This window comes from Dioscorea cayenensis, chromosome 14 (genome assembly GCF_009730915.1).
Source record: "Dioscorea cayenensis subsp. rotundata cultivar TDr96_F1 chromosome 14, TDr96_F1_v2_PseudoChromosome.rev07_lg8_w22 25.fasta, whole genome shotgun sequence".
In the NCBI taxonomy this organism is placed as follows: Eukaryota; Viridiplantae; Streptophyta; class Magnoliopsida; order Dioscoreales; family Dioscoreaceae; genus Dioscorea; species Dioscorea cayenensis.
The window spans coordinates 20,385,729-20,411,743 of NC_052484.1; the positions used below are offsets into that span (position 1 = coordinate 20,385,729).

The 26,015-nt window shown below is 36.5% G+C and overlaps 4 protein-coding genes across 6 annotated transcripts; 2 read left to right on the forward strand and 2 right to left on the reverse strand.

Annotated features, from left to right (window-relative positions):
• Positions 1-311: 311 nt before the first annotated feature.
• LOC120275205 (subtilisin-like protease SBT1.1) lies at positions 312-4,315 on the reverse strand. 2 transcript variants are annotated; one of them, XM_039281729.1, is made up of 2 exons: positions 4,091-4,315; positions 312-2,884 (listed from the first exon to the last, which is right to left on the reverse strand). In XM_039281729.1, exons 1-2 carry the CDS (start codon positions 4,113-4,115, stop codon positions 555-557), a joined length of 2,355 nt encoding a protein of 784 aa, XP_039137663.1. In that variant the 5' UTR covers positions 4,116-4,315; the 3' UTR covers positions 312-554. The 2 variants fall into 2 exon arrangements, with proteins under 2 accessions (XP_039137663.1, XP_039137664.1); XM_039281730.1 differs by having other exon boundaries at positions 312-2,835; positions 4,091-4,115.
• A 5,325-nt stretch (positions 4,316-9,640) lies between these two features.
• Positions 9,641-11,895, reverse strand: LOC120276354 (subtilisin-like protease 4). Its single transcript, XM_039283082.1, has one exon. It carries the CDS (start codon positions 11,776-11,778, stop codon positions 9,691-9,693), a length of 2,088 nt encoding a protein of 695 aa, XP_039139016.1. The 5' UTR covers positions 11,779-11,895; the 3' UTR covers positions 9,641-9,690.
• An 833-nt stretch (positions 11,896-12,728) lies between these two features.
• On the forward strand, positions 12,729-17,240 carry LOC120275944 (copper chaperone for superoxide dismutase, chloroplastic). Of its 2 annotated transcripts, none has more exons than XM_039282678.1 (6): positions 12,729-13,026; positions 13,116-13,145; positions 14,146-14,218; positions 14,341-14,475; positions 15,733-15,953; positions 16,837-17,240. In XM_039282678.1, the coding sequence occupies exons 1-6, from the start codon at positions 12,784-12,786 to the stop codon at positions 17,071-17,073; spliced, it is 939 nt and encodes a 312-aa protein (XP_039138612.1). In that variant the 5' UTR covers positions 12,729-12,783; the 3' UTR covers positions 17,074-17,240. The 2 variants fall into 2 exon arrangements, with proteins under 2 accessions (XP_039138612.1, XP_039138613.1); XM_039282679.1 differs by having other exon boundaries at positions 13,119-13,145.
• Positions 17,241-18,292: 1,052 nt separating this feature from the next.
• LOC120275943 (lignin-forming anionic peroxidase-like) lies at positions 18,293-19,645 on the forward strand. The gene is made up of 4 exons (XM_039282677.1): positions 18,293-18,520; positions 18,621-18,812; positions 18,918-19,083; positions 19,176-19,645. The coding sequence occupies exons 1-4, from the start codon at positions 18,293-18,295 to the stop codon at positions 19,559-19,561; spliced, it is 972 nt and encodes a 323-aa protein (XP_039138611.1). The 3' UTR covers positions 19,562-19,645.
• Positions 19,646-26,015: the final 6,370 nt, after the last annotated feature.

Genomic DNA, 26,015 nt, shown 5'->3' on the forward strand with positions numbered 1-26,015 from the left:
TTTGTGGTTGCAAAAGAGTGGTATATGTCACTATCTAAATTGATTGGCCCTGCTATTTTCAACTTTGAAAATTAATGATTCAAGTGCAATGAACTCAATGAAGATAATGGGTTAGATATGCCAAATTATAATAATATTTAGTGGCACAAAATTAACTTAGTTTAGTTGATCTTCCACCTTAATAAGTGCCAAGAATTATGATACACTTTCCAATATTATCAAACATATCAATAATTGTCTACCATGCTCGCACTTAATAATTTGCTTAACTCAATTACATATATTGCAAACATGAAAAAAGAACACATAAATAAAAACGTTAAACATGTTAGTCAAAGTCAATACAGATTAATTTCACCAAAACATGCCACCAAACAACCATGATCATCAAACCAAACTGGAATGACCATGTCAATGTTCTTCTTAAATATAGTCAATGCTTTTTATTTGGAGTTAATCAGTGCTAAACGGTGATTAACTAGAACTATTCTAGTGCTAAAAATTAACACTTAAGACTTAAGTTCAGTTCCTCTCCCACTGCATCAACTCTATCACTACTGCCATGCAACTGCTATAGGACTTCGAACAGTGAATTCATTGCATGTCCAAATCAAGTGGCCAAATGAATAACCACTCTGTCCCTTACGACCATTACCTACAAAGGTTACCTTGTAACTCAGCTTCTGCCCAATCTTAGAGAAGTCCAACACTTTGGGCACTACATTCACAGTCACCTTATTTGGTTGGCGCACTTGAACAGTGTATTTGCACCGTGCAGCACCAACATTGGTCACAATCCTTGTGTGTGTCGACACTGAATTGGGCTTATCACTGCTAAGCAGAACAGAGAATGAAGGGTAGTTCAATTGGGCAGCTGGTCTAACACTTCTTTTGGAACATCTGTAGGTTCTTCTGGCAAACGCAGACATCTGCTTAGATGTGTAGTTCAGACTACAGAGATATTCCAGATAGTTATTGGGAGTAATATCATAGACCAACCCTGGATTTGAAGCTCTCTCCGGGTCAACATGTCCGGAGCCAAAATCAAACGGTGTGGCCGGAGAGCCTGAACTTATGTCAATTATGGAACTGTTGCGGTTGTTGACAGTGTAAGCTGTTGTCATTAGTGCTGATTTGATTGCAGCCGGGGACCAGTTAAAGTGAACGGATTTAAGAAGTGCAGCCAATCCACTGACATGAGGACAGGACATGGATGTACCTGAGATTATGTTAAAAGAAACATGTCTTTTATCACTGGCAAGAAGAGTTGGACTCAGAGAAGGTGGCCATGCAGCTAGTATGTTCATGCCCGGCGCGGTCACGTCCGGTTTAATGATGTCCTCACTCATAATGTTCGGCCCTCTGGATGAGAATGCTGCTGATATCGGAGCAGGGTCGCCATACACCGTGCCGAGGAATTTTATCATAGCAGTTGGGTTCTTAGAAGAAGAAATGTATTTCTTAATGGCTGCTGATGCTGTAGCTCCGAGTGAAGAACCAGGAAGAACATGGGTATCAGCCAAGAGTTCCTCGCCGTCATCCTCAGAGTTCAAGAGAAGCATTGCTAAACCTCCGTTGAATTTAACGTTCTCCCCTTTCTCTGCTCGACCGTTGAAACCTCTGTCACAGAGGACCATCTTTCCTTGAACTAATTTCCTGGTGAGGGTGCCACTTTGGCAATACTCTGCATCTTCACCTCCAGCATTGGATCCGTAAACTAAAGGCAGTTGTTTGGTTGGCTTTCCTACATACAGAGAAGCACCTTTGAAAGTCCGGCCATCACCGAGAGTGACAAGAGTTGGGAAACTCCTGTCAATATAACTTGCGGCGACTGTAGTGATCCATGGTGCAGCATTACTCACTGTGAAAGCCGAGGGCCCGGAGTTTCCACCAGAGCATGAGACAAAGACACCCTTTTGGATAGCTCCAAAGGTGGCAATAGCAATGCTATCGGCGTAGTAATCCTGAGGACCTCCTCCAAGAGAGAGAGACAACACATTCACACCATCCGCCACTGCTCGATCCACAGCTGCTAGTACGTCAGAGTTAGCACAGCCGGTGGACCAGCAAGCTTTGTAAGCGGCCACCCTTGCAGTGTATCTCATCCCAGTCATTGATCCTTTGGCATTACCAAACAAACTAGCGCCGGAGATGAGATTGCCTGCCGCAGTGGATGCAGTGTGCGTGCCATGTCCTTCAGAGTCCCTTACAGACTTAAACTCTGTGGTTTCATTGATGAATCCACCGGACGCCTCGTAGCCTTTCCAAAAAGCTGTAGCTCCGATGAGTTTTCTGTTGCAGTTGTTGGATGAGAAATTGGTGCCGGCTTCACATTTGCCTTTCCAGTTCTTTGGGATTGGAGAGAAGTGATTGCCTTGGAAACTCTCATGTTCCGGCCATATGCCACTGTCGATGACGCCGATGATCACATCGGACGCCATGCTCGACTGTGACCAAAGCCCTGCGCCGGGTTTTAGGCCGAGGAATTGTGGGGTGTGTGTGGTGTGGAGGTTTAGTAGCACGTCAGGAAATGAATATAGGAAACCATCAATCTTTTCAAGGGATGATGCTTGCTTGGGTGAGAGCTTGGCGGAGAAACCTGAAAGCACTGTGTTGTAGGCGTAGAGGAGCTGTGGAGATGATGCTTCTCCTTCTTCTTCTCGTGCTTCTTGAGCTGAGAGTTCGAGTATGGAGTCGAACACGGCTTCATGCCATTTCTTTGATCCGGCGAGAGAGCTCTGAAGAGTTGCCATCTTGGTTTCGTCCATGTGGACTATGTATGTCTTTGACTCTTCGGAAGGAGGTGAAGAGGATTGTATTGTGGATGCCATTGAACTGATTGAAGCCATCAAACACAGTAGGAATACATGGGAAATCATTTTTACTGGAAAAACAAGGTGAAAAAATTATTAGGTATATGATTCCTTTCTTGATTTTAATAATTTCCATTTTTGAACTTAATCTAAAGCAAGGCTTAGCAATTTATTTATTTTTATTTTATTTTTTTATTTTTAATTTTTTTGACAACACTTGGCAAGCCATAGCTTTTACTATGGGAATGATGCGCATTCAAATTTCATCTAAAATATGGTGAATAAGATCCACCGTGATTAGATTAGTTAGGGTAAAGATCCCTTTATATAGGACAAAGGCTCATGGTGCGTTCAACTCACCTACGTACAAAAACACTTCACTATGGTTTGTCCATCGAGTCAAATAATAATAATAATAATAATAATAATAACAACAACATGTTTTATTGTGTTTAGAGTGCAAATGACTTTTCCTTAAATGGATGAGTTCAAACAAAATATAGGTGACATGTTTTAGTCTTGTTTATAAAAATTAGACTATTAACTCGGGATTTTTTTCATAAGAAGTGGATGAGCTCGTGCTTGTCACCTTCATAATAAAAAAGTGGATAAGCTATTGCAACGTTGAAAAAAAATAATAATAAATGATTACGAAGAGGATAGAGAGACTAATGCAAGCATTAAATTGAAAAATAGTAAACTAAATACAGTGATGTATCAGAAAAAAGAAAATTTGAGTTATAAAAAAAAACTATATTAAGTTGAAGATATAATTATGTGGATTTATCTATTTTATAAAAAAAAATTATAATTATGTGCTGAAATAAATGAATTCAGCTGGCTTGTCTAATTCCATGAAAAAAAAAGTAGATTCATGAGCTAAGACTATTTATTTGACAAGGTAGATATAGCTAGGATCATATCATATATGGAAACAAGTCATTTGCCAATCATCCATATTGATCACTGCATGGTTGCTTTTCTTGCAAAATAAGTACCAGTCAATTAGTTTGAGCGTGGCATAATCAATGATTGTGATGGTATTGTCCACATATCTGTATTATACTCGGTTTCATTTTTCCCTAAAAACACAAAGTTATATGATCTTGTGCATGTTCCTTTTAATTCATATGAAGAACTGACGCAAAGAAGAAGATGGATGGGCATTGGTATGTTTCTTTACTGCTCACTGATTAAGAAACTTGAACTCACAATTGAAATATATGAAATATACATATATATTTGTAGGGAATTAATGAAGGAGAATAAGTTCATACCTAAAGGAGTAGAGTGGAGAATCATCTTTCCCTCTCAATGCTTGGCTTGAGGGCACATAAGGTGGAGAGTCAGATTATATAGAGGTAGTAAATGGAAGCAAGTGGAGTTAGGCTAATTTGCATGTTGTTCTCTCATGCGGTCATAGCACCATTGTTGGCTCTCTTTGGCTTTTACTAATGGCATGCTTGCCCAAAAGCATAAGTGGCCATGAAAGATAATGTATGTGGGCGGCACCATTCTTCATGAGAAACGAACATCCCCACATATATATATATATATATGTTTGATAATATAATAAATCCCTGTGGATAGTTGAGATGGTTGTAGTTGAAAGTTGAAAGCATTCCATGTTGCTGTCAAGACAAGGATAGATGATGATCATGATGATCAAGTGTGAAGGTGAGAAATTTTTCATGATGATACATCAAGGATTTGTGGCATCTAGGCCCCTCCTTTGCTGTTGGAGCCATTTCTTTCAATGTACACTTTGCCAAGCCATAGTGGATTATGGTCGTTGGATGTCATGTAACACTTTTTGCTAAATCACTTCAATTAAAAAGTAGAAAAAATAAAATAACAAACTGCCCGAAGACACAACAACACCAGACCACTAGGTGTGGTACAATAACAAAAGCACAAAGGATAAACCAACAAGAACCGAACAAAAAGAACGTTGGACACCCCAAAACCCACCCAAAAGAGAAAAGAAGATCTAGCCCGCGATCCTATCTTGCGCCTCCACACCTATGGGAGCCCACTAGCCTCATCTCTTATCTTCACTATCTCCTTATGAGAAGATTGAAAATCAGCAATCTCGTCTTCTGCCTTCACTATCACCTTATGAGTGACACCATCCATTGATTTTGCCAAAACATGCACCAAGGCCCAATACTCGGGTAAAATTTTTAGTAGGTCACTAAACTTTGGTTCATTTTCATTTTGATCACCAAACTTCAATTTGTATCAATTTGGTCACTTAACTTTAATTTAATTTCGTTGGATAATAAATCAATGATTTCAACCCCCAATTGATTACATAGCTGTCTGAAAATTAGAATCAGTCATCCCATGACACATTATTAAGTCTATTATAAGTGTGCATGTCATCGAAAAAGAGCCACATCATTCATTTGGGAGCCAAAATCTCTTGATTTACTACCCAATGAAATCAAATTAAAGCTGAGTGACCAAATTGATGCAAATTGAAGTTCGATGATCAAAGTGACAATGAGCCAAAGTTTAGTGATCTACTAAAAAATTTACCCCCGAATACTCCTTCAAGTATTTCCATTTAAAGCCCAATAGAGGAGTCATAGTGGTTAAGGCTGACTCATTAACAAAATCCTCCCCAGGAAATTCCTTTTCATTTGCTAGTAAACCTCCTTCCAATGGATAAACAAATCTGGCTGCATGAACACCTCTTTCCAATGGATCCCCCACATGCTTAAGTGAGTCCGTCTCCGTATCCACCGCAGACGGCCCACTTTCAGGCCTAGGTTCAGAGATAAGCGATAAGCTTCTTGACACATTAACCTGGCCCAACAGACAGCCCACTTCACACAAGATTAAAGGATCAAACAATTCCTTATCAAGAGAAGCCTTGATTGCCTTGGGCTTGAGCAGTGATTCAATCCAACATCTAATTCTAATCGGTCCACCAGCATCTCCCAAGGTTCGCGAGAGAAAGCTCCCTTTGCCATTCGACATTGATAAAGAAGATCCATGTCAGCAGCTCCAACCACCATGGAGTTCCTTCCCGTAAACTCGGTATGCTCAACACCTGTCCTTGCTTTTGGATATTACCAAGGTAGCCAACACTCAACACGTCTACCCCTTGAGCCGCGCAACCATAACCCGTTTGTTCTCCCTAATCTCTTCTGCCTCTCTGACCGAGCCATTTCTTGATTACTAGTCTATCCCCGTACACCAGAAAAACCATCAGTTCTATGCGATAACACCCATGGGTGATCTTGCCGGACAACATTACCGGCATGGGCGTAGGGCTCCACCACCACGGGGCTTTTACTAGCGTGGGACAAGGCTCCACCACACCATCACCATCACCCCCGTGGGAGCGAAGCTCCACCACAGTCGGGTAATTACAAGCAAGATCACCCCACCCTTTGTCATCTTCTTCTTCCTATCGGGATGTCGAGCTTCTACTCGTAGCTTGCAATCCATCTTCTCTCCTCACCGGAGGATCACACTGATGGCCATCCTCAGGGCGAGAACCAAGTTCCATCACACCCAACAATGTCGCATCTACAACCACCTCAGTCATCTTCTTCTTACCTATCTCTTCCGATGTGAGCCAGCGAAGCACTGGTAGAGGTTCCCCACCTTCGTCTCTTAAGTCAGGAAGCACAAACCGTCCCAGGTCCCTGTGATATTTCAGGAACTCCCCCCTATCATCCTTGAGAAGCACTCCTTCGTAGCCATGGGAGCCCGCCGTAATCACCATCGGAAGATAAACCATTTCGGCGCGTGCATCTCCGTCGTTGTCATGGGAGCAAGGTTCAACCACCATCTGGAGCTCACCAAAAGACTCACCTTTCTTTCCTCCTGCTTTCTCTTTCGGCCTAAGTAAAGTTCTTATCCTCTCCGTCCCATCCCCGTTTGCTCTCCTCGCCAGAGGTTTCCACAAGCCTAACTGCACCGGCAACATCCCACTATCTTTTAGTATGTAGCCTTGAAGAGAAAAGATCAACTGGCACATACTTCGGTTGGCCATCAAAGTGAACACAAGACGCGCCCCAAGCCAAGGAGGTGACAGGGATGAGTGTGATAAATGCTCCTTTTCCATATTCCAAACTCCAACAACATCCTCATCCTCATCCTTCACCACCTCCGCAAAGCCTAACAACTTCTAAAATATGCCTTTACATAGGCATATTTTGTTGCAGATAATAATTTGTTTAATAAAAATAAATAAATTATAATTTATTTATTAAAAAAAATACAAAACAATAAAAATAAAATAACTAACAACCAGAATGTAATAAGAATGTAATATTAGGTTAAGCCAGTTTTAAAACAGGATGCAAATAAAAATATGCCTTTACATAGGCATATTTTGTTGCAGAGCTAAATTAAAACAGGATGCAAATAAGAATGTAATATTAATAGTTTTTGTTTCTAATATTAAGTTAAGCCAGTTTTATTTAGAACCAACTAAAGATTTATTTAATTAATACCAAAATAGTCAAAATATTTGAAAATTAAAAATTTTCTTTTCTAAATAATAATAAAAAATTAATTTTTTATAAAAATATGTCTATATATAATTTACCCCAAGTTGTTTGGTTGGGAAACACTACTTGTCAAGATCCAAACATAGTGCCAAAGTTGTTTTTTGAAGCCTTGTTTTTTAAATAGGTATAATACCCTATTTAGTCCCTCTATTATATCGAAATAGTTTTTTAGTGTCTCTATTATTTTTTGCCCTTGTAGGATCCCTCTATTATTCAGTTTGGGTCAATGTAGTCCCTGACCCTAACGCCGTGAGTTTTTCCGTTGGCGAGGTTGCTGTGACATTTTTCATAATAAAAAATAGTTATAATATCCAGTGTAGTTCTTTTATTATTGTGAAATGGCCATGTAGTCCCCCTATTACTTTTCGTCGTTAAGAAGTCCCTTTAATAAGGGACTAAAAGGTCATTTAGAAATAATAAAGGGACTAAATTTGGTATTATACCTAAAAGAATAATAAAATAGAGGGAGCAAAAATTATAAGAGGACTAAAGGGCCATTTTGAAATAATAGAGGGACTAACTTGAGTAGTATACATTAATTTTTTTAATCGTGAAAAATGCCACGTCAGTCTCGTAGACGGAAAAGGAGGGACTTCTTTTTTCCAAAGTGAATAATAGAGGGATCCCACAAGCGCAAAAAATATTAGAGGGACTAAAGGGTCATTTCGATATATTAGAAGGACTAAACTGGGTATTATACCTTTTAAATATGTGTTTAGCAATTTTTCAAATTCATATTTTTTTTTTAATTCATAATTAAGTAGTGATAAGTGATAACTGTTTAAAATTTTATGGCTATATAACTTTATGACAAGAACATCATCAAGTCTATATTGTCGGGGTTACCTGCAGTGCAACAATAAAAAAACGCTGTAAAAGTACTGTAGCAAATTGCCGTTCATGGTACTGTAACAATTAATTGTTCATTAATACGGTCTCTATATGGTCGTTATGCCTCCCGTATGACTTAGTGCAAACTCTTGGGAAAACCTATACGACCTCTATACCAGCTGTATGACACCCTTATGCTCTAGCGAAAACTATCTGAATGTCTATATGACCTCCCATATCCCTCTAATATGCCTATATGACAACCATCCTAGACAATTCCAAGCGACCTCTATATGGGCTCAAGACCCTCCTAGGTCAAATACAACCCTTAAGAGTGCGATTACAACCCCTCTTTGTGATCTTGAAGTAGGTAATAACTACAAAAATGACGAAAATGCAAGCATACAATACAAGACACCAATTTAGCGTGGAAACTATTCGAATCGAGGGGAAAACCATGGGACTCTTTAGAGACTCTTACAATGCTTCCACTATGTCAATTAATGGAGTTTACAAAGATCTCTCTAGCTGACTAGACGTATACAAGCTCAAAGACATGAGAGTTCAACAAGAGAGTCTCGCAACAACTGCATTCATCATCATCTTCACACAAGATGGAAACAAAGACTCCAAGAAGAGATAAAATGGGAATCAACCCAAATTATTAGGTGTCTTACTAGCAAGGTTGCTCTATCCACAAATGTGATGAAATTTGGCACTGATCGCCGGGATCTTCTTGCCAAGTTTACCCTAATCATCTTCTCATTCTCCTTGAGCCCTATCTTTCACTCTCACTCTCTCACTCACTCTCTCTCTCTCTCTCTCTCTCTCTCTCTTCTCATTCAATTTCTTCCCACGGTCTCCACTTCCTCTCTCATCCTAGGAATGAGAGTTTTACACAAATAGGACATTCACATGAGATTACTTTTTTACCCTTGACATTCCATTAATTGATATAGGTTTTTTTTTTCCTTCATAGGCTTAATTAGAGCCCATTTATTCCATTCAACCCACAAATGGACTGGACTCAACATATATATATATATATATATACATATATCTTTCTCCACTTATGATCTTATCCTACTAGAAATGAAAAACTCATTTGTTTTAATGGGCACTAATATAAGGTTATAATTTTTTCTTCGTGATAAAATTTTAGTTTGCAAAATTAGTAAATTTATAGTTTGGAATATTAAATATGGCAATCAAACTCCAACATTTTGTTACCAATAATCAAGTGGTCTATTGGTTATCGGGTCTCCTTTAGAACTTTTTCCAAGTGGTGAGAGTTCGAATCACGAGTGATGACATATGCACATGAACCCCACCCCCACTTGTTTCATTAAGGCTTGCATGCCCTCTTTTATTTCTTAGGGCCTAGCCGCTCATCTTGACAAAAAAGAAAAAAAGTTCAACCTTTGTTAGGTAATAGTTTAATTTATTCAAGTTTATATGTTTCTAATGGTCATATCATAAGACAAGGGCTCCACAAGGAGCAATATTTATCATAATTGTTAGCGAATAATAATCGGTGTCCTAACAATGTACTTGTCAGCTACCCACCTGATATTGCCTTGTATTTCTTTCTTCAGCGCAACACTTGATTTTATGCTCACCATATAACTAACCTTCTCATTCAACTCATGGAACTCAAGAACTTTTGGTACCACCTCCACTATAACTTCATCTGGCATGTCTACTTCCACTTTGTAACTTGATATTGCCTTCCCAACATTTGTTACAGTCCGATTAACTGTAACATTTTTCTCTAGTGAAACTACTATAGAAGGGTAATTGAGGTTTGATTGTGAGATCTTCTTAATCTTTGAGCATTGGATATCTTCACCGGTGATTGTACGCATTTGAATGTCATCATAACCCAATCCACAGAGGAAGGCTATGTATTGCTTGGTATCTATGTCAAACACTAAACCCGGATCAACAGCTTTGGATGGGTTCACATTCCCGGCTCCCATCATGAAGAAGCTTGCAGGTTGGCGTTGCTCATCCATTATTGGCTTTCCATCATGGTCTTCAATCACTGATGTTGTCATAATTGCAGACTTGATAGCCGCCGGTGACCAATCTGGATGTTTCTCTTTTATAAGCGCAACAATCCCACTGAGATGAGGGGTTGCCATTGAAGTCCCAGATATAATGTTGAAAATTTTGTTAGTTGGAACATCTTCTCCAGTTTGCACACCCCAAGCAGCGAGAATATTTACTCCAGGACCAATAATGTCTGGCTTTAGAACACCAGGGCTTTGCGTACTGGGGCCTCTGGAAGAGAAGAATGCTACTGTTGGAGCCTCAGACTTTCCAATTATGGTACCTTTGAAGATGATAGCTGCTGTTGCATTAGGGGTTGAATTGAAATATGATGCTATCTTCTCTCCGTCTGCATAGCTGACATGAGATGCAGGGAGAACATGAGCATCAGCGATTGTGGTATACCCATAACTTCTTTTGTTCATAAGTATCATAGCTGCTCCACCATTATTCTTGACATGGATCCCGGTGGGTATTCTTCGACCCTTGCCTACCTGGCATAACACAATTTTCCCTTTGATGTCTTCTAAATAGCCGTCATAGCAGTTATCTTCCTTGGAAAAGTTCGAAGTAGTAGGATAGCTAAGAGGTAACAAGGTTGATGAATAATTGTTGGGCTGGAAAACAGTTTCACCTTCAAGAACACTACCATCGCCGAGCTTGACAATGGACTGTATTCTTCTATCTATGGTACTTGCAGCAACAGTGAGTAACCATGGTGCTCCATTTTCTATAGTCCATTCATTAGGTCCTGAGTTGCCAGCAGCACAGCTCACAAATATGCCTTTCTTTACTGCATTGAAGGCAGAAATGGCAATACCATCGTTATAAAAAGCTACAGATTGTGCTCCCAGAGAAATAGATATTACATCAACTCCATCTTCTATGGCAGCATCGATTCCGGCAATTACATCTTCTTCTCTACATCCATAAATAGTACAAACCTTGTAAACTGCTAGGTGGGCATGAGGAGCCATCCCAGATGCTGTGCCATTAGCATTCCCAAACACATTGGCATTATCTGCAAAGTTCCCTGTAGCCGTGGCTGCAGTATGTGTGCCATGGCCAACCATGTCTGCAATTGTTTCACCAGTGTATTTGTTCAAAAGTCTTGCACCAATGAGCTTGTTATTGCAGTTGCCATGGATGGCTTTGAAGTCCTCGCAAGAACCTTTCCATTTTGAAGGAGGTGGAGATATACCATTGTCTTTGAAAGAGATGTGCTCTGCGGTGATGCCGGTATCGATTAATCCAATGATCACGCCATTCCCCATGTTAGTGATGTTCCATAAAGAAGCTGAGCCTTGTTGCAAGCCAAGGAAATAAGGAGTGTGAGTGGTTAAAATTTGAAGGACCTTACTTGGCCGAGCTCGGAGGAAGCCCTCCTTCTTGGCCATCTCATGGACTTCACTCTCTGTTAGCCTTGCAGTAAAGCCACTAATGGCATGGATGTAAGTATGGATCATTCTATTTTGATCACCATTTTGAGCAATGGATTTGGGGAGAAAAGAATGGTAATAGGCCTTGAGGTCTTTGTGGATTAGAAGGTCCATGTTTTTTGGTGGTTGAACATGGACAATGTAACTCTTGAGATCAGTAGCAATAGCAGTAGCAGTAGCAGTAGCAGTAGCAGTAGAAGGAAAGAGCAGGGAGAAGAGAAGCAAAGCTAAGAGAAGCAGCATTTGGTTGCTGGTTTCCATCATATTGGTTTCGGTTGGGACGAAGGGATATAGACTTCAGAGTTCTTGTATATATATTTGGAGTGGGTTAGTTTCCATAAGAATGTCTTGTAACGGCAACTTGCTTATAAATAGTAACATCTTTATTACATGTAAGCATTTATTTCAATGCTATTAATTTGAGATAAGATATTATTGGTTACAGTAAATACTCATTTTGCCTACTAATTATAGAAAGTCAAAGGTCCACTTACAATGAGGTTGGACGCCAATATACTGGGCCCATCTCAACCCTCTAATGTGGCTTTAGGCCTAGTTCAACTCTCCAGCGCAACTTTTGGGCTCAAACAAACCCGCATATGGGTGCTGGATCAGCTTGGGCCATTGTTCCGAGTGGGGCCATTTCACTAAGTGGGCTGAGCCCAAACCCCTTACAAGCTACCTCTTTTTATTAACTAATTATTTTCATTTAAATAAAAAATTGAATAAAAATAAATAAATAAATAAATAATTACTAAAGCAAAAAAGGAGTTCAGATTTAAGTATTTAATCAAGACAACTAGACAAGCCCAACCATTCTCAAGACAAATCCATTTCCAAACCACTCAAGGCCTTCTAAATGGCATGCATATATTGGACGGCCAGTTTTTCTCTTATCAATTTTCTTTTATCAATTACAACTCTTTAATTTACAATGAATTTTTTTTAAAATTTATTTAATAAAAAAGTCCATAAAAAAATTTAAATTATTTTTAGCATCATTAACAACATTTAAAATAATTAAATTTCATATAAATTATCTAGAAAAATCAGGTTGGTTTGTCACCAATGTTCCCTTGAACGTCCAACAACTAGCACACTGTAGAGAATAATAACAAAATGGTGGCTTTTCTCAGGACCATAAGCGCTGCCACCGCCATTGCTGCTGCTGCTGCCGCTCTCTCCTCCTCCTCCTCTTCCTCGTCTTCTCCTCGTTTTCCCATCAAATCCAATATCCCACTCCCCTCATCGCTTCCCCTTCTCTCGATATCCAGGGCCTTTGCCGCTCCAAGGAATCCAAGCCCCTCACTTGCCGCCCTCCGGATGGATTCCGTGGCCACCGAGCTCAAGCCCTCTGACCAGGTTATCTAACGTTTCTCTGCATGAAAGATTGGATTTTGAGATTCATCTCGTGCTGAATTGATTGTTTTCCTGTTTGTCTATTTGATCAGCAGGAAGCTGGGGATTTGCCGGAACTTCTGGTGAGTTTGTGATTTTTTGGTCTTTTAATCCAGGAAAAATATGAATGTGTTCTTTTTTTTTTTCATTGATTGTCTGATTTGCTGCCGTTCCTGAATTTTTTTCTGTATAAAATTGTCCCCTATTCTCTGTTTAGGGAGAAGATAAGGGAAAGGGACAGCCTTTTGTTTTGGTGAAATGAACTTCTCTCTAATACAATTGGAGGAATTTTACCTTTCAAAGGTTGTATCGTCTGCTCCAATAGCAAATACTTGTCACACTTGGGCACCTGTCCTGCAAAATTTTACTTTTATGTTTCCCAAACTTCGGGAAAAACTATTTCAGCATGTGACCACTAAACTTTAGAATTTGTTAATTTTTATTAGTGCTCTTTGTTTTGATCGGTTTTGTATTAGTTTTGCTTTCCCAAATCCATATTCTTCATAATTGATGAAAATAAATCTATACCAGGGGAAGATACTCTCTGGGATATGTAGCGCTAAAATATTTGTTTGTTTTATTTTCCTTGACTTGATAGGTGATAACACATCTCCCAAATGCACTGATTTCTAGGTTCACTTTTGTTTATTAGAGTGATGTTGATTGGGTCATAAAAGGAAGAAATCCTTGTGTGGTATAGTAATTTGTTTAGAGGTTGGACTTTAGATAATGACTGGCTTGCACGAATTTGTGCTATTCTTGGTTCTGTGGATATTGTTGTATGCTCATTATTCATTGATGAACTTCTGATAGTTTTGATAAAATTTCTCTCTAGTATTGTTAGAATAGGCTTCATTTTCTTTTTATACGAAATTGAAATTTCTTAAATGTAGTAACTTGTAGTGTGCCATTGACTATTATGATCATGCCTTTCACTTTGTCAAGCAGCACTAGTCATTATCTGCATCTCCCTTTCTAGAACAGGGTAGCCCAACTCTGCATGAGAAATCCATTGCCTACTTTTTCTAGTTTTGGAATGAGTAAAGCATAAATCACCTTTACTTGTGTTGTTTGTGGTTACAGACTGAATTTATGGTGGATATGAAGTGTGAAGGTTGTGTTTCTGCAGTGAAGAATAATCTCCTGAAGCTTAAAGGTATGTGTTCATTTGCAGTAGTGATATCCGTAAATGGTCTTGTAATAGTTGTTTTCTTGGCTGATATTATATTCATCATGAGGTTGGAGGTCTATCAACTATTAACAATGTTTGTACCTCAGGTGTGAAAAATGTTGATGCTGATTTAAGTAACCAGGTAGTAAGAGTTCTTGGTTCTATCCCTCTGAAAAATATGGTTGATGCTCTGGAGCAGACTGGTCGAAAAGCTAAATTAATAGGGCAAGGCAGTCCTGATGGTATGTCTCCTATTGCCCAACATTCCAAACTTTGTTTCTTCTCAAACTGGATTGTATACCACTGATATTCCATGAAATCTGATAATGGAAATATATTGTCTTGAAATTACTTTCATAAGCAGAATGAATCAAGATTAATAAAATTAGTCTGTATAATCACATTTAATTTGTCTATTTTTTTTCATTCTCAATATGTAAATTCTGAACTCCATCATTCTCTCAAGATTAAAACATTTGTTTTGTATTTAGTATGATTTGCACCTGATACAGAAAAGCTCTTCAAATAGGGATTTAGATTCATCTCAGGAGGGGATTGCATGTCTGACATCGAGGAAAATCAAATAATTACTAAACATACCTTATTATACCTTATCCTATTTCTTATTATTTTTATTTTGTTTGGTTGGACTGAATAGGAATGTAGCTACATTGAGACATTTGCTAAATTAGGAGGTATTTAGTTGCTTTTACCAGATATAAAGTGAACTTTAAATATCTTCACTGGCGCTTCATGATAATTATGTTTTTCTTTCCTGGATGGACTTTATTATGTGAAATTTTTTTGGGATATAGTGCGACTTGCTAGATAATTGAATGGACTGGTTCAAGAATTTTCTTTCTTTGGTTTTGAAAGGAGATGTTGTTGCCTATGAACACAGGTGTTCTTTCTTACAACTTAGGAAAAATTCTTGCAACTACTGATTGGGAAGCTCTTCCATTCACAGAGGGAGAGGACTCATTCTAGTTGATTTTACGTAGAAAGTCTTATGTGCAGTGATGCAAATTGTTAAGACTCTTGAACTAACCTGTGTATTTAGGCATTGTATGACATAATTTTGCCTAGATATATATATTTTATGGTAAATTAGTACTGCTGCTCTGTTTTGTAGTGATAACATTCATGAACAATTAAAGGTCAGCATGAGGCTACGATATCAGATAATGCAGATGCTAGTTAATGTGGTTTGACCTCTTATTTATTCTCTTTGTAAGTATATGCTTATGGGAGAGAGTAGAGTACATTAATATTTATAACAGCATATGGAGAGAGTAGAGTTCATTAATATCTATTACATTTCTGTATCTTAATATCTAGTTAAGAATCTAAGAAAGCAATACTTCTTTGGTTCCTTGTGCTGTTATTAGGTATACCATTTTGATTTTTCATTTCAAACAAACTTAGGGCACGGAGATATGCCCTTAGATTCCCATTTCTGACAATTCAAGTGGTTAACTATGACTTTTTTTCCCTTGTAGACTTTCTAGTCTCTGCAGCTGTTGCTGAATTCAAAGGCCCAGATATATATGGTGTCGTACGCTTAGCTCAAGTAAACATGGAATTAGCACGAATAGAAGCCAGCTTCAGTGGTTTGTCACCTGGGCAGCATGCATGGTCCATAAATGAGTTTGGTGATTTAACTAAAGGAGCAGCAAGCACTGGAAAGGAGTTCAATCCTGCATATAATGCCTCTGAAAAGGTATGTTCCATATCAACCTTGGCAGCTGTACAAGTTTTATAATGGCATTTCTTAAACCCCTTGAATTTATGCTCTATGTTCATTAACTTATGCAGAATGTGTTAACTTATATTCTAAATTGATTTTTTATATTCAGTTATGTAAAACTGTGGCAACTGATGGTTGGTGCTCTTTTGCACATCACCTGGAAATTCATATTAGTCATTTGGTGTGTTTGCTTAAATGAATAATCCCTGGATTAAGAGGTTTAACAAATGTTATCAATGTTTCACTTGCCAGACACAATTTTGATACAGGATAAGAATAAAAGTTGTTATGCTAGCCAATTCTCCTTATGGTTGTTAAGTTTGGATAATTTGTAGATCCACTAGTGACTTATCTTATGTGCCATTTTATGCATAAATTGAGTCAATAATGTAGCATGCTCAGCTTTTAACCACATTTTCATTGAGACATGTTTTCTTAACTTGCCTATATGTCCTTTAGGATCATTTTAGGAAGCCGTCTTATAAGCCCATCATATATTACATCCCTTACTCTATTTACATGTCTTTTTTCTGCAGTGATTTTTCTTCTTAATCTTTTGAGCTCCTATAAACAAAGAAGTACGTACCTTTTTATGGTACAAAACTCAACCTCTCTAAGTCAGTCAGCTGCAATCATAATATGTTGGATTTACTCCATAATATGTTTACTTCTGTATCAAACCAAATGCCGATAATTTGAACATCCTAGCATGTAGATGATGAGCACACAGCTAGCTGGCTGCTCAGTCTGTTCTGTGTTTCCTGTCGTATGTGTTGACATTATCGGCACATGTTCAGCAATTGGAATTAGTAGTACTTTTATCCATCTTGGTCACTTTTTATTTTGTTGTGCGTAGCCACTGGGTGACCTGGGAACAATTGAAGCTCTTGAGACGGGTGAAGCTCATTTCTCCGGTGCCAAGGAGATGATAAGAGTTGCCGATCTCATTGGCCGGGCCATTGTTGTTTACGGAACTGAAGACAAATCAGTTCCTGGCATAGCAGCTGCAGTTATAGCAAGAAGTGCCGGAGTTGGTGAGAACTACAAGAAAATTTGCACCTGCGATGGTGTAACCATATGGGAATCAACCTGAGCATCTCTGCAGCCAATTTTACCGAAATTTGAAAACAAATCATGTACTTTATCATGCCAAACTTCTGGTCAGGGTATTTGGCACATCTTTGTTCAATGTATCTATGCACACATATAACTCATTGTCTCTTAAATAAAAGATGAAATAAAACAAACTATGATGAAAAATGGTTGGATGTGTTACTGAAAAATGGTAGTTGCAATGGGTTGGAAAAGAAAAATAATTTGAAGAATACTTAAAGTCCCCTCATTAAATTAACATATTATTACCGGGAAGTTCTTATGTGATAATACTACTTTTATATTTCTTATTAGTAAAGAAAAATTGCAATTAATTACTAAAACATTTATCAAATCATTAGTATACTACCTCAACAAATACATTCATATATGACGGGATAAAATTAATGTTGTATTACATCTTTATATCTGTTGGAGCTATATATAATTTTATATGATTATAATCATAATGGTATAATTTTCTCTGTTCGATCTAAGTCAAACCTATGACCTTCTAACCTTTATTACTCAATGTCTAAAAGTATTTATTATTAAGATTATTTATAAGTAATTAACTGTAATATGTATATATACGTGGTTGAACAGCTTGGAATAATTAACTTGTTTCAATACACGCATTGATCTACTTATGTTGACCTGCTTATTTTTCTTTCTTTTATCTCTCCATGCCAAAATTATTTATTCAATATTGGCGGTGATTTATCAAAATTAAAAGTACACGAAGAAGCAGTCAAACATGAATAGTTGAACATTGTGAAGCACAACGGGACAAAAGTCAACCAAACAAAAACCGTGGACTACGTACACTTGCCTTATCAAACCAAACCGCACGGCCTTCGAGTGCACAACGACCGCGTTCATCCTCACCAACTCCGTACGGTTAACCACTAATTAATTAAGCTTTTACCATTCTAAACATTGAGCTCCAGTCACCAGTCAAACGCCACCCTATCTATTACATATATGCACGCATGCATATAATTATAAGCACATGCTAATGTATATATTGAATCAAAAAATTGAAAGTATGACAAGGAAAGCTCCTGTCTCATTCCTATCTAGTTGTCTATTTGGATAAGATGGCTACGCTAGATCTATAAATATATAGTTCCCAGAGCCATGCACTTTATCTAAAATCATCTGCTTTGCAATATAACTTAACCTCTAATTATTAGTGAGTTCGGGAGGATTTGAAGAAAATGGCTTCTTGGGTTTCAAGCATTCATGTTGCATGGGTTGGTGCTATCATGCTGTTGCTATTGATGTCAGCCATGCAAACACATGCACAGCTGACACCTACCTTCTATGAGAAGTCCTGCCCAGCAGCACTCAAGACGATTAGGAAGGCTGTTAGAACAGCCATTGCCAAGGAACGTCGCATGGCAGCCTCACTCATTCGCCTCCATTTCCATGATTGTTTTGTTCAGGTACGTCGTTATATAATACATAGCATGGATGCATGAACTAGCTAGCTAGCTAGCTAGCTATAATCATGACTATATCTTGACTGCATTATATTTCGTGCAGGGATGTGATGCATCAGTTCTATTGGATGATGCTCCTTCAATCAATAGTGAGAAAAACGCATTCCAGAACTTCCGTTCTTTGAGAGGCTTTGAAGTGGTTGATAGCATAAAAGCAGCAGTTGAGAAGGTTTGCTCTGGTGTTGTTTCCTGTGCTGACATTCTTGCCGTTGCTTCACGAGATGCCTCTGAATATGTATGTACATATATATATATATATATCCTATATTTATATAAATATTAACAATGACGTTGAAAGAAGCCATGTCTAACTAATAAAAAATTAATACTTGTTTGACAGGTGAATGGTCCGACGTGGACAGTGAAGCTTGGAAGAAGGGACTCCACAACAGCAAGCAAAGACTTAGCTGAGGCAGACCTGCCAATAGCTTTCAATGATCTTGATGCACAGATCTCTTCATTTGCTAATCAAGGTTTAAGCGTTAGAGACATGGTTGCTCTCTCAGGTAATATTTATAGTCAATGCTCATTGATCAACCTCAGAATATATTAGCATTCTTCTTTGGCTAACGTACGTAAGTCAATGATATGCATGCAGGTGCTCATACAATAGGCCAAGCTCAATGTGCCACCTTTAGAGGGAGGGTTTACAATGACACTAACATTGACGCTGGCTTTGCTAGAATGAGGAGGAGAGGTTGTCCTGTGTCTGATGGCAATGGCAACTTGGCTCCTCTTGATCTGGTGACACCCAACTCCTTTGATAACAACTATTTCAAGAACCTTATCAAGAAGAAGGGACTGCTTCACTCTGATCAGGTTCTGTTTAACGGTGGATCCACTGATGATATTGTGACTAGTTACAGCACAAACAAGGCTGCTTTCTACTCTGACTTTGCTTCTGCCATGCTGAAGATGGGAGACATCAAGACTCTAACTGGGTCTTCTGGCCAAATTAGGAAGATCTGTAGCATCGTTAACTGATCAGCATGTGGTTGAACATTATTCTACATTTCATTTGAATTCTTTGTTGTTTAATTGTCTATAGTTCTTGAAATTCTTTGTCAAATGTACTCAACTAACTATGTATTGTCTCAATATTACGTGAAGAATAAAGACTGATGCTTTACATTAATTTGTGAAAATTGAAATGTATGTCTGAGGATTAATCGGATTTTGGATCCTGACAAATCATTGATAGAGAAATCAATGAGAGTCAGTTGAATTGGATTGGATGTATTAATTTTCAATGTTTGGTTTGGGACCCAACTTAATTAATAGGAGTTTTATATTAAAAAAATGTTGTACATTCACATTTGATTAATTAATTAAATTAGTGCTATGTAGCAGCAACCTTCACACATGACAAATTTAATTGAACTAGGAAGAATGAGGAGCCTCTAGTTTAATAGGTAGCTGCATACGTGGGTCCATTCATTTCATGCTCTTTTTTTATCATCAACAAAAATAGCCTCTTTACATTATCTACTCATTTGGTCCATGCACTCACATTTTAGATATTTTAAGTCCCTCTATTTTTGAAATTATGTAAAATAAGTCCAAAAAATAACATCAATTCTACCATCTAGTTGTTGTCCTTTGTTCTTTTGTGTTTTCATCTTTTTTTTTAATAAATTTGTGATTTATCTATTTTATTTTTTTTAAAAAAATTCTACCATCTAATTTAACTAATGTAGTATATGCCAGATTAACATATTATTAAACAACTAAAATACAGGTTTGATTACCCAAATAGTTCATTTTTTATGGCTGTCAATAAAAAAAAAATTCTACTCAAAATCACGGATATATATGTAATTTTAAAAGGCAAGTTTGACAAATTGCTGATTAGCCAACACTAGCATGGTTAAGTGCTTAAACATTTTAGTAATGAATGGGCAGACATAGTTTGCAGTGTTGTATAACAGTAGAAATAATATTCAGTCGTTGTTTATTGGATTAGATACGGTAGAGCTACTGTTCATTCACTGTACAAATACCCACTAAAAGTGGAGTATTCTAAAACATAACAAATTGAAAAGTAGAAAGAAATAACTGAACAGAAAAACAACTGGTATTTTGTAGACTAAATCGGGGAAGAGTCAATCATTTAGGTGGTACATCCCGGCAGGATCACTCACATGGAACCCCAGGAACTCAAGGCTGTTTTAATTTTAACCAGGACATTGAGTCCTAGAGTTTATTATTATTATTATTATTATTATTGCCTTATAAACTATGGAAACCCTAAAGCAGAAATATATGATTAATCTTAATAATAATTAAAATTAGCAAAAAAAAATTAGATTGAATATTAGATCATTCCATTCGAACTAAATGTTCAAGATAATATAGTCTATGTTAGTAGTAGGATTGTAATCAATTGACTCAAGTTGAGTAGCAGGCTTAATTAAGCTCGAACTTGACTAAAAACATGTTGGCTCAAACTCAAATGAGTTTTGTTCTTATAGCTCGACCTTGACTAGATATATAAATTGAGTTGCTCGAGCTCGCTCATTAAACTTAATAAAGGCTAATAAACTCGATTTGATTATAGATATTTTATGCTTGAGCTTGAGCTCGAACCCAAATAAATAAATATATCTATATAATAATTTCAAGACAAAGTAATATATATATATATACAACTATTCAATTAGACCCACAAGCACTCAAGTTAAGGGCTAAGGCAGGGAGTGATCTCCCCACCTAGCAGAGTCCTCTCCTTGAAATATTATATATATATATATATATAATATTTGTTTAAATAAAATAAAAAAATATAATATAATATCATGTTTGTTATTAGTAATGATTAGTCTCAGTTAATATCTAATTTTATGAGTTTTTTCCCTAGATTATTGGATTTTTTTAACAAATGCGTTAAAATAAAAAATTAAAAAAATATAATATAACATCATATTTGTTATTAATAAAGATGGGGTCTTAATTGATATCTAAGTTTATGAATTTAATCATTAGATTATTGGATTTTTTTTAAAAACAATTGTGTTGGGAGGCCGGGGCGGGGAGTGGGGACTTCCCCCGATTTCCCAACCGGGTTGGGGATGGAGAATCCCTGCCTACGATGGGGGAGTGAGTGGAGAGACACTCCCCATTCCCATTGTCACGCCCCGAACCCAGCCCGGCGGCGGACAAATGGCCTCGCACCCACAAGGTAGAAACCCCACAGGCACGTAAGGCCTAAAACCTGACTCAAAGTTAAAAAAAAATGATCTAACAAAGCCACATATTACAAGTAATAAAAAAATAACAACTTTCGAGTATAACTTCATGGACTACAATAGGAGAATTGCCAACTAAACTATATTGAGAAAATATACTTGTTCTGCCCGCTAATTTACAACCCGGATCTTGCTCCTGATCTGAAAAGGAAAAAATAACTATTTATGAGATTGACAGCTAAGTAAGTACCCACTAAAAATATCGGGATCATAAAAGTTTCAAAATTTCAAAACTCAAACAAGTATAATAAAATACCATTTTATCAGAATAAAATTCAGAAGTTAAATTTTTCAATAAAACATAACTGATCCAAAAGTCAAGCATATATGTCCCATAAATAACTATTGCCAAAACAAAATGTCAAAGGTCATATGTTTACCCTCGGTGACCCTGAGCCAGAATTATCAGAAGCCATTATTCTTCATTGACGGAACAATTGGGAAACTATAGTTTTTATTTCATAGATACATGTCGACACGGTCAATGTTTAACCCCCAATGACAAGATTATTGCAAAGTTAGTTAGGAACTACAATTTGCTATGTCAAAATACTTAATGTCCAAACATTTATCAGAATAGATGCAGAAATTTGATGATCCCATTTTCAGATAAAAATAATTCAAATTTATTTCCAAAACTAAATACTTACATGCGAATTGCAAATAATAAATAAATAAGTAATTCAAAATATAAATCGAAATAATAAGTATTTTTCTCCAAAATTTCAAAAATTCAGAAAACTAGAATTTTCAAGTATATACATATAATCGGATTTATATGTGAGATACTTACCTGTCTAACGAGCATATTTCAAATTCACACCAATCGAGTTTTCTCAGAAAGTCCTATTTTTGGAAATAACCCATCAGAATTACAGAAAAAACAAATTCTAAAATTCATATGAATGCAAAAATATTTTCAAAACATTAACGAAGCTACAAAAGTCGAGACTAATAACTAACTCCCCTTAAGATTGAAATTAGCATAGCTTTGCGAATTTTAACCCAAATCAGAAATTTCAAACTTCTAAAAAAACTAGACATCTACATCTATAACATAACCAAATCTCACAAAGATTTGAGAATTGCAAAATTTAAGCGATCACTTATAAAAATTATAATTATGCAAACCAACAATTTCAGACATATAACTTTAAATAAGATCAAACTTTAAGAACATATAATTAACTCAAAATGGAACAAATTTTTTTATTAAATATGAGTCCTGATTCAACCTCTAAGATCATTAAATTCTCAAATCAATCTTCATGCTTTCTGCAAAAATGCCATTGAGCACACCTATAGAAATATAATCATATCTCACAATTTACAGCGGTACAAATTCTAAACTTTGGCAGAGACAAAGATAAAATCATCTTCAACAACTTTTTTATATAAGTCAAAATCTAAATTAGACTCTACATCATGAAATAAATTAATAAATTTTCAAGGGCTGCACAGAAAAGCTGTCCGTGTCACCTGAGTTTAAAGTATATAATTTACAGGATACTACTTCAAAAATTCTGAAATTTGGAAGGTACTTATTTAACGTCAAACTCTACAAGTTTCTTATTTTACTCTCCTCCAAATTATGCCTTTAAAAGCCCCTAAAATCGAAGAGGAGTTTCTGCCATTATCAAAAACAAAATCTGAAACCTATCAAATTAATCTCAAATTAAACTCCTCAAACAAGAAGTTAACCTTTACCCATCCATCACTAATATCCGACATTACCATATCAAGATCTAGAAAAATAACAATAATAATTCTACAATAATTTTCAAAGATCTGAGGAAGAGGGTTCTTACCTCATCAATAACAGTGAATCAACCAAACCCGTGATGGCGAGATCCTTCTCTTTTCCTCGTCGCTGACACCACCCAGCAAATAGGGAGAGAAAGATAAGACTAGGTCTTTCTCTTTTCCTAACGGCGATCTAAATCGGAAGGAGCCGAAGAGGTGTCTAGGGTTTTGAAATTGAAAACAAAATCAACGGCTAGGACTAAAAGATAATATCAATGGCTAGGATTTAATTAAGGGGTGGGACTCACACCCACCCGACCCCATGCCCATCTCTAATAGAGGTTAGTAAATGCTAGACATATAGATATACCTAATTAATTAAGATATACCATACTATGTCAAATATGTATAAAAAACCATACATCCACAGCCTGTGGTGAATTACCTAAAGGGCTAAAACTCTAGTGGTTAAGTTCAGTTTCTAAATAAATAAATAAATAAATAAAAATAAAAATAAAAATAAAACTTAAAGGGTTATACCAAGTTGGTTTTGTTGGATACCAGTGGACGAATTCACCTCCTCAGTTGTCTTTTATCTTTTGTTTTTGCTTTCGTTGTGTTTTTAAAGCTCGCTTCATTTTTGGTGACTGTGTTTAGCCTCTCGTTCATGTGTTTGTTTCTTGTTTTTTTTTATTTTTTTTATTTTTGTACACTTGTTTTTCTTTCTGTCTATTTTTTTTAATTAATTATTGGTTTATTTATTTTATAAAAAAAAATGGTTTCGTTGCACAACCCCATATTGGACAAAGAAAATACATGGATGCAGTACGTCTTAGATAGCTTTTGATTATAAGAAATCAAAACTGGTGTAATCAACTAGAATTGTCAAGTTCAACCGTAATTGAAGAGAAGGTTAAGGGTAAGGCTACTAAAATAATTACTATTCCCTCACACTTTTGGAGGCTTAATTTATTATTAGTTTTAAAGTTTTAACTTTTATAATAATTTTGAAATCTTAAATATTTTTTAGTTCTTCCAATAATAATTTGTTATAATAAACTAATATATTTTTTTTATTTTAATATTTAATCAATTCAATTTTTTTTAATTGGTGTGAGAGGTTCAAAACCATTAAAAGTAATGGTGGTAACATGTCTTCAATTATAAAGTGCAGATGTATAGCCCAAATTCCATGTGATCAAGTGAGAGTACACAAGATTTTTTGGAACACATAATCCTAATTATGTTTGTTACATTTGTGAAAAAAATATCTTCTTTCGACTAATTTTTAAAAATTTATATATATGTTTTCTTCTACCATCTTTAACAGCCTAATTATGTTATTACCCATTTTTGTGTTTGATAACGAGTTTAACATTTCATTCTAAAAATAAATAAATAAAAAAATAATTTTTATTAAATAAATTACAGGTTCCTTCTTAAAATTTAGCGAGGACTTTAGTAAATAAAAATTAGTGACTTTAAGCAGGCCCTGAATTAATTTTTGCCTCTCATGGCCAAGCAAACCTGAGTACACACAAACTAAATATGGATTAAGATGGCTTGATTTGACCATTGTGTTCGGTCGTGGGCGCCGGCCGGTTGCTCTAGTGCCACAGCTGGTGGTTAATTAGGCGTTTTTGCATGCCTTTATTTTGCTTTTCCAAGTAAAGTTCTGCCACTTAATCAATATGTTTACTCTGCATGCATGTTCAAATAATAGTTGCTGCAAACTTATGTCCTTCAATTTTCAATAGTTTGTCTAGGAGATATATGCTTTTCACTCCTACCTACCACATTGCAATATTCGTTGGTTATGTTAAGATGATGATGACCTGATGAAACCTACAATGTCAACGTCATTAATCCCAGCTGGGTTTTATTGGGATGATAATGAGTAGACGAAACCTAGCTACAAGGAAAGAGCCTAGTACGACTAATTCAATAGATTTAATTGATCTCTTCAAATAACAATGTTTATGTTACATGTATACAGAAATTAGGGTGGTGGATCCCTATGTAACAGTTTAATTGTCAATTCTGAAAAACATAATATAATTAATATAACTATGGCCTTATTATGATCTGAATTAGGTTGTCCCATATTGTAATTAAATTGCTTCAAGTCTCCCTTCTCCATGCACAAGCATTAAATCCTTCCTTGATTTTACACCTTATTTCTATATATGCTGAGCTTGCCAAGGTTGTGGAAACTAGCCCCCAACGTTTAACATTTCCTTCTTATGCTATTTCTATGGATTTCCAATTGAAATGACACGATCAGTTAACATTAGTTATGATAATTGAAGAGCTTAACCATGGCAACTGAATTAATCTGTTTGTACGTAATTAAAACCTAAAATTTGACCAAAAAAACAAAAAGAAAGTCCTAATCTCTTTTGGACAGTCGATATTCTGGACCCTAGTGCTTCAGGATTAATGTGGCCAGT

What these genes read in the sequence shown, in the direction of transcription:
- LOC120275944 (XM_039282678.1), top strand. Translation starts at nt 12,784, where the DNA reads ATGGTGGCTTTTCTCAGGACCATAAGCGCTGCCACCGCCATTGCTGCT. An exon ending in GGGATTTGCCGGAACTTCTG is followed by an intron (nt 13,146 to 14,145) that starts GTGAGTTTGTGA and finishes TTGTGGTTACAG; the next exon opens with ACTGAATTTATGGTGGATAT. An exon ending in CATATAATGCCTCTGAAAAG is followed by an intron (nt 15,954 to 16,836) that starts GTATGTTCCATA and finishes TGTTGTGCGTAG; the next exon opens with CCACTGGGTGACCTGGGAAC.
- LOC120275943 (XM_039282677.1), top strand. Translation starts at nt 18,293, where the DNA reads ATGGCTTCTTGGGTTTCAAGCATTCATGTTGCATGGGTTGGTGCTATC. An exon ending in TCCATGATTGTTTTGTTCAG is followed by an intron (nt 18,521 to 18,620) that starts GTACGTCGTTAT and finishes TATTTCGTGCAG; the next exon opens with GGATGTGATGCATCAGTTCT. An exon ending in AGACATGGTTGCTCTCTCAG is followed by an intron (nt 19,084 to 19,175) that starts GTAATATTTATA and finishes ATATGCATGCAG; the next exon opens with GTGCTCATACAATAGGCCAA.
- LOC120275205 (XM_039281729.1), bottom strand. Translation starts at nt 4,115, where the DNA reads ATGATTCTCCACTCTACTCCTTTAG. An exon ending in TCTCCACTCTACTCCTTTAG is followed by an intron (nt 2,885 to 4,090) that starts GTATGAACTTAT and finishes TTGTTTTTCCAG; the next exon opens with TAAAAATGATTTCCCATGTA.
- LOC120276354 (XM_039283082.1), bottom strand. Translation starts at nt 11,778, where the DNA reads ATGGACCTTCTAATCCACAAAGACCTCAAGGCCTATTACCATTCTTTT.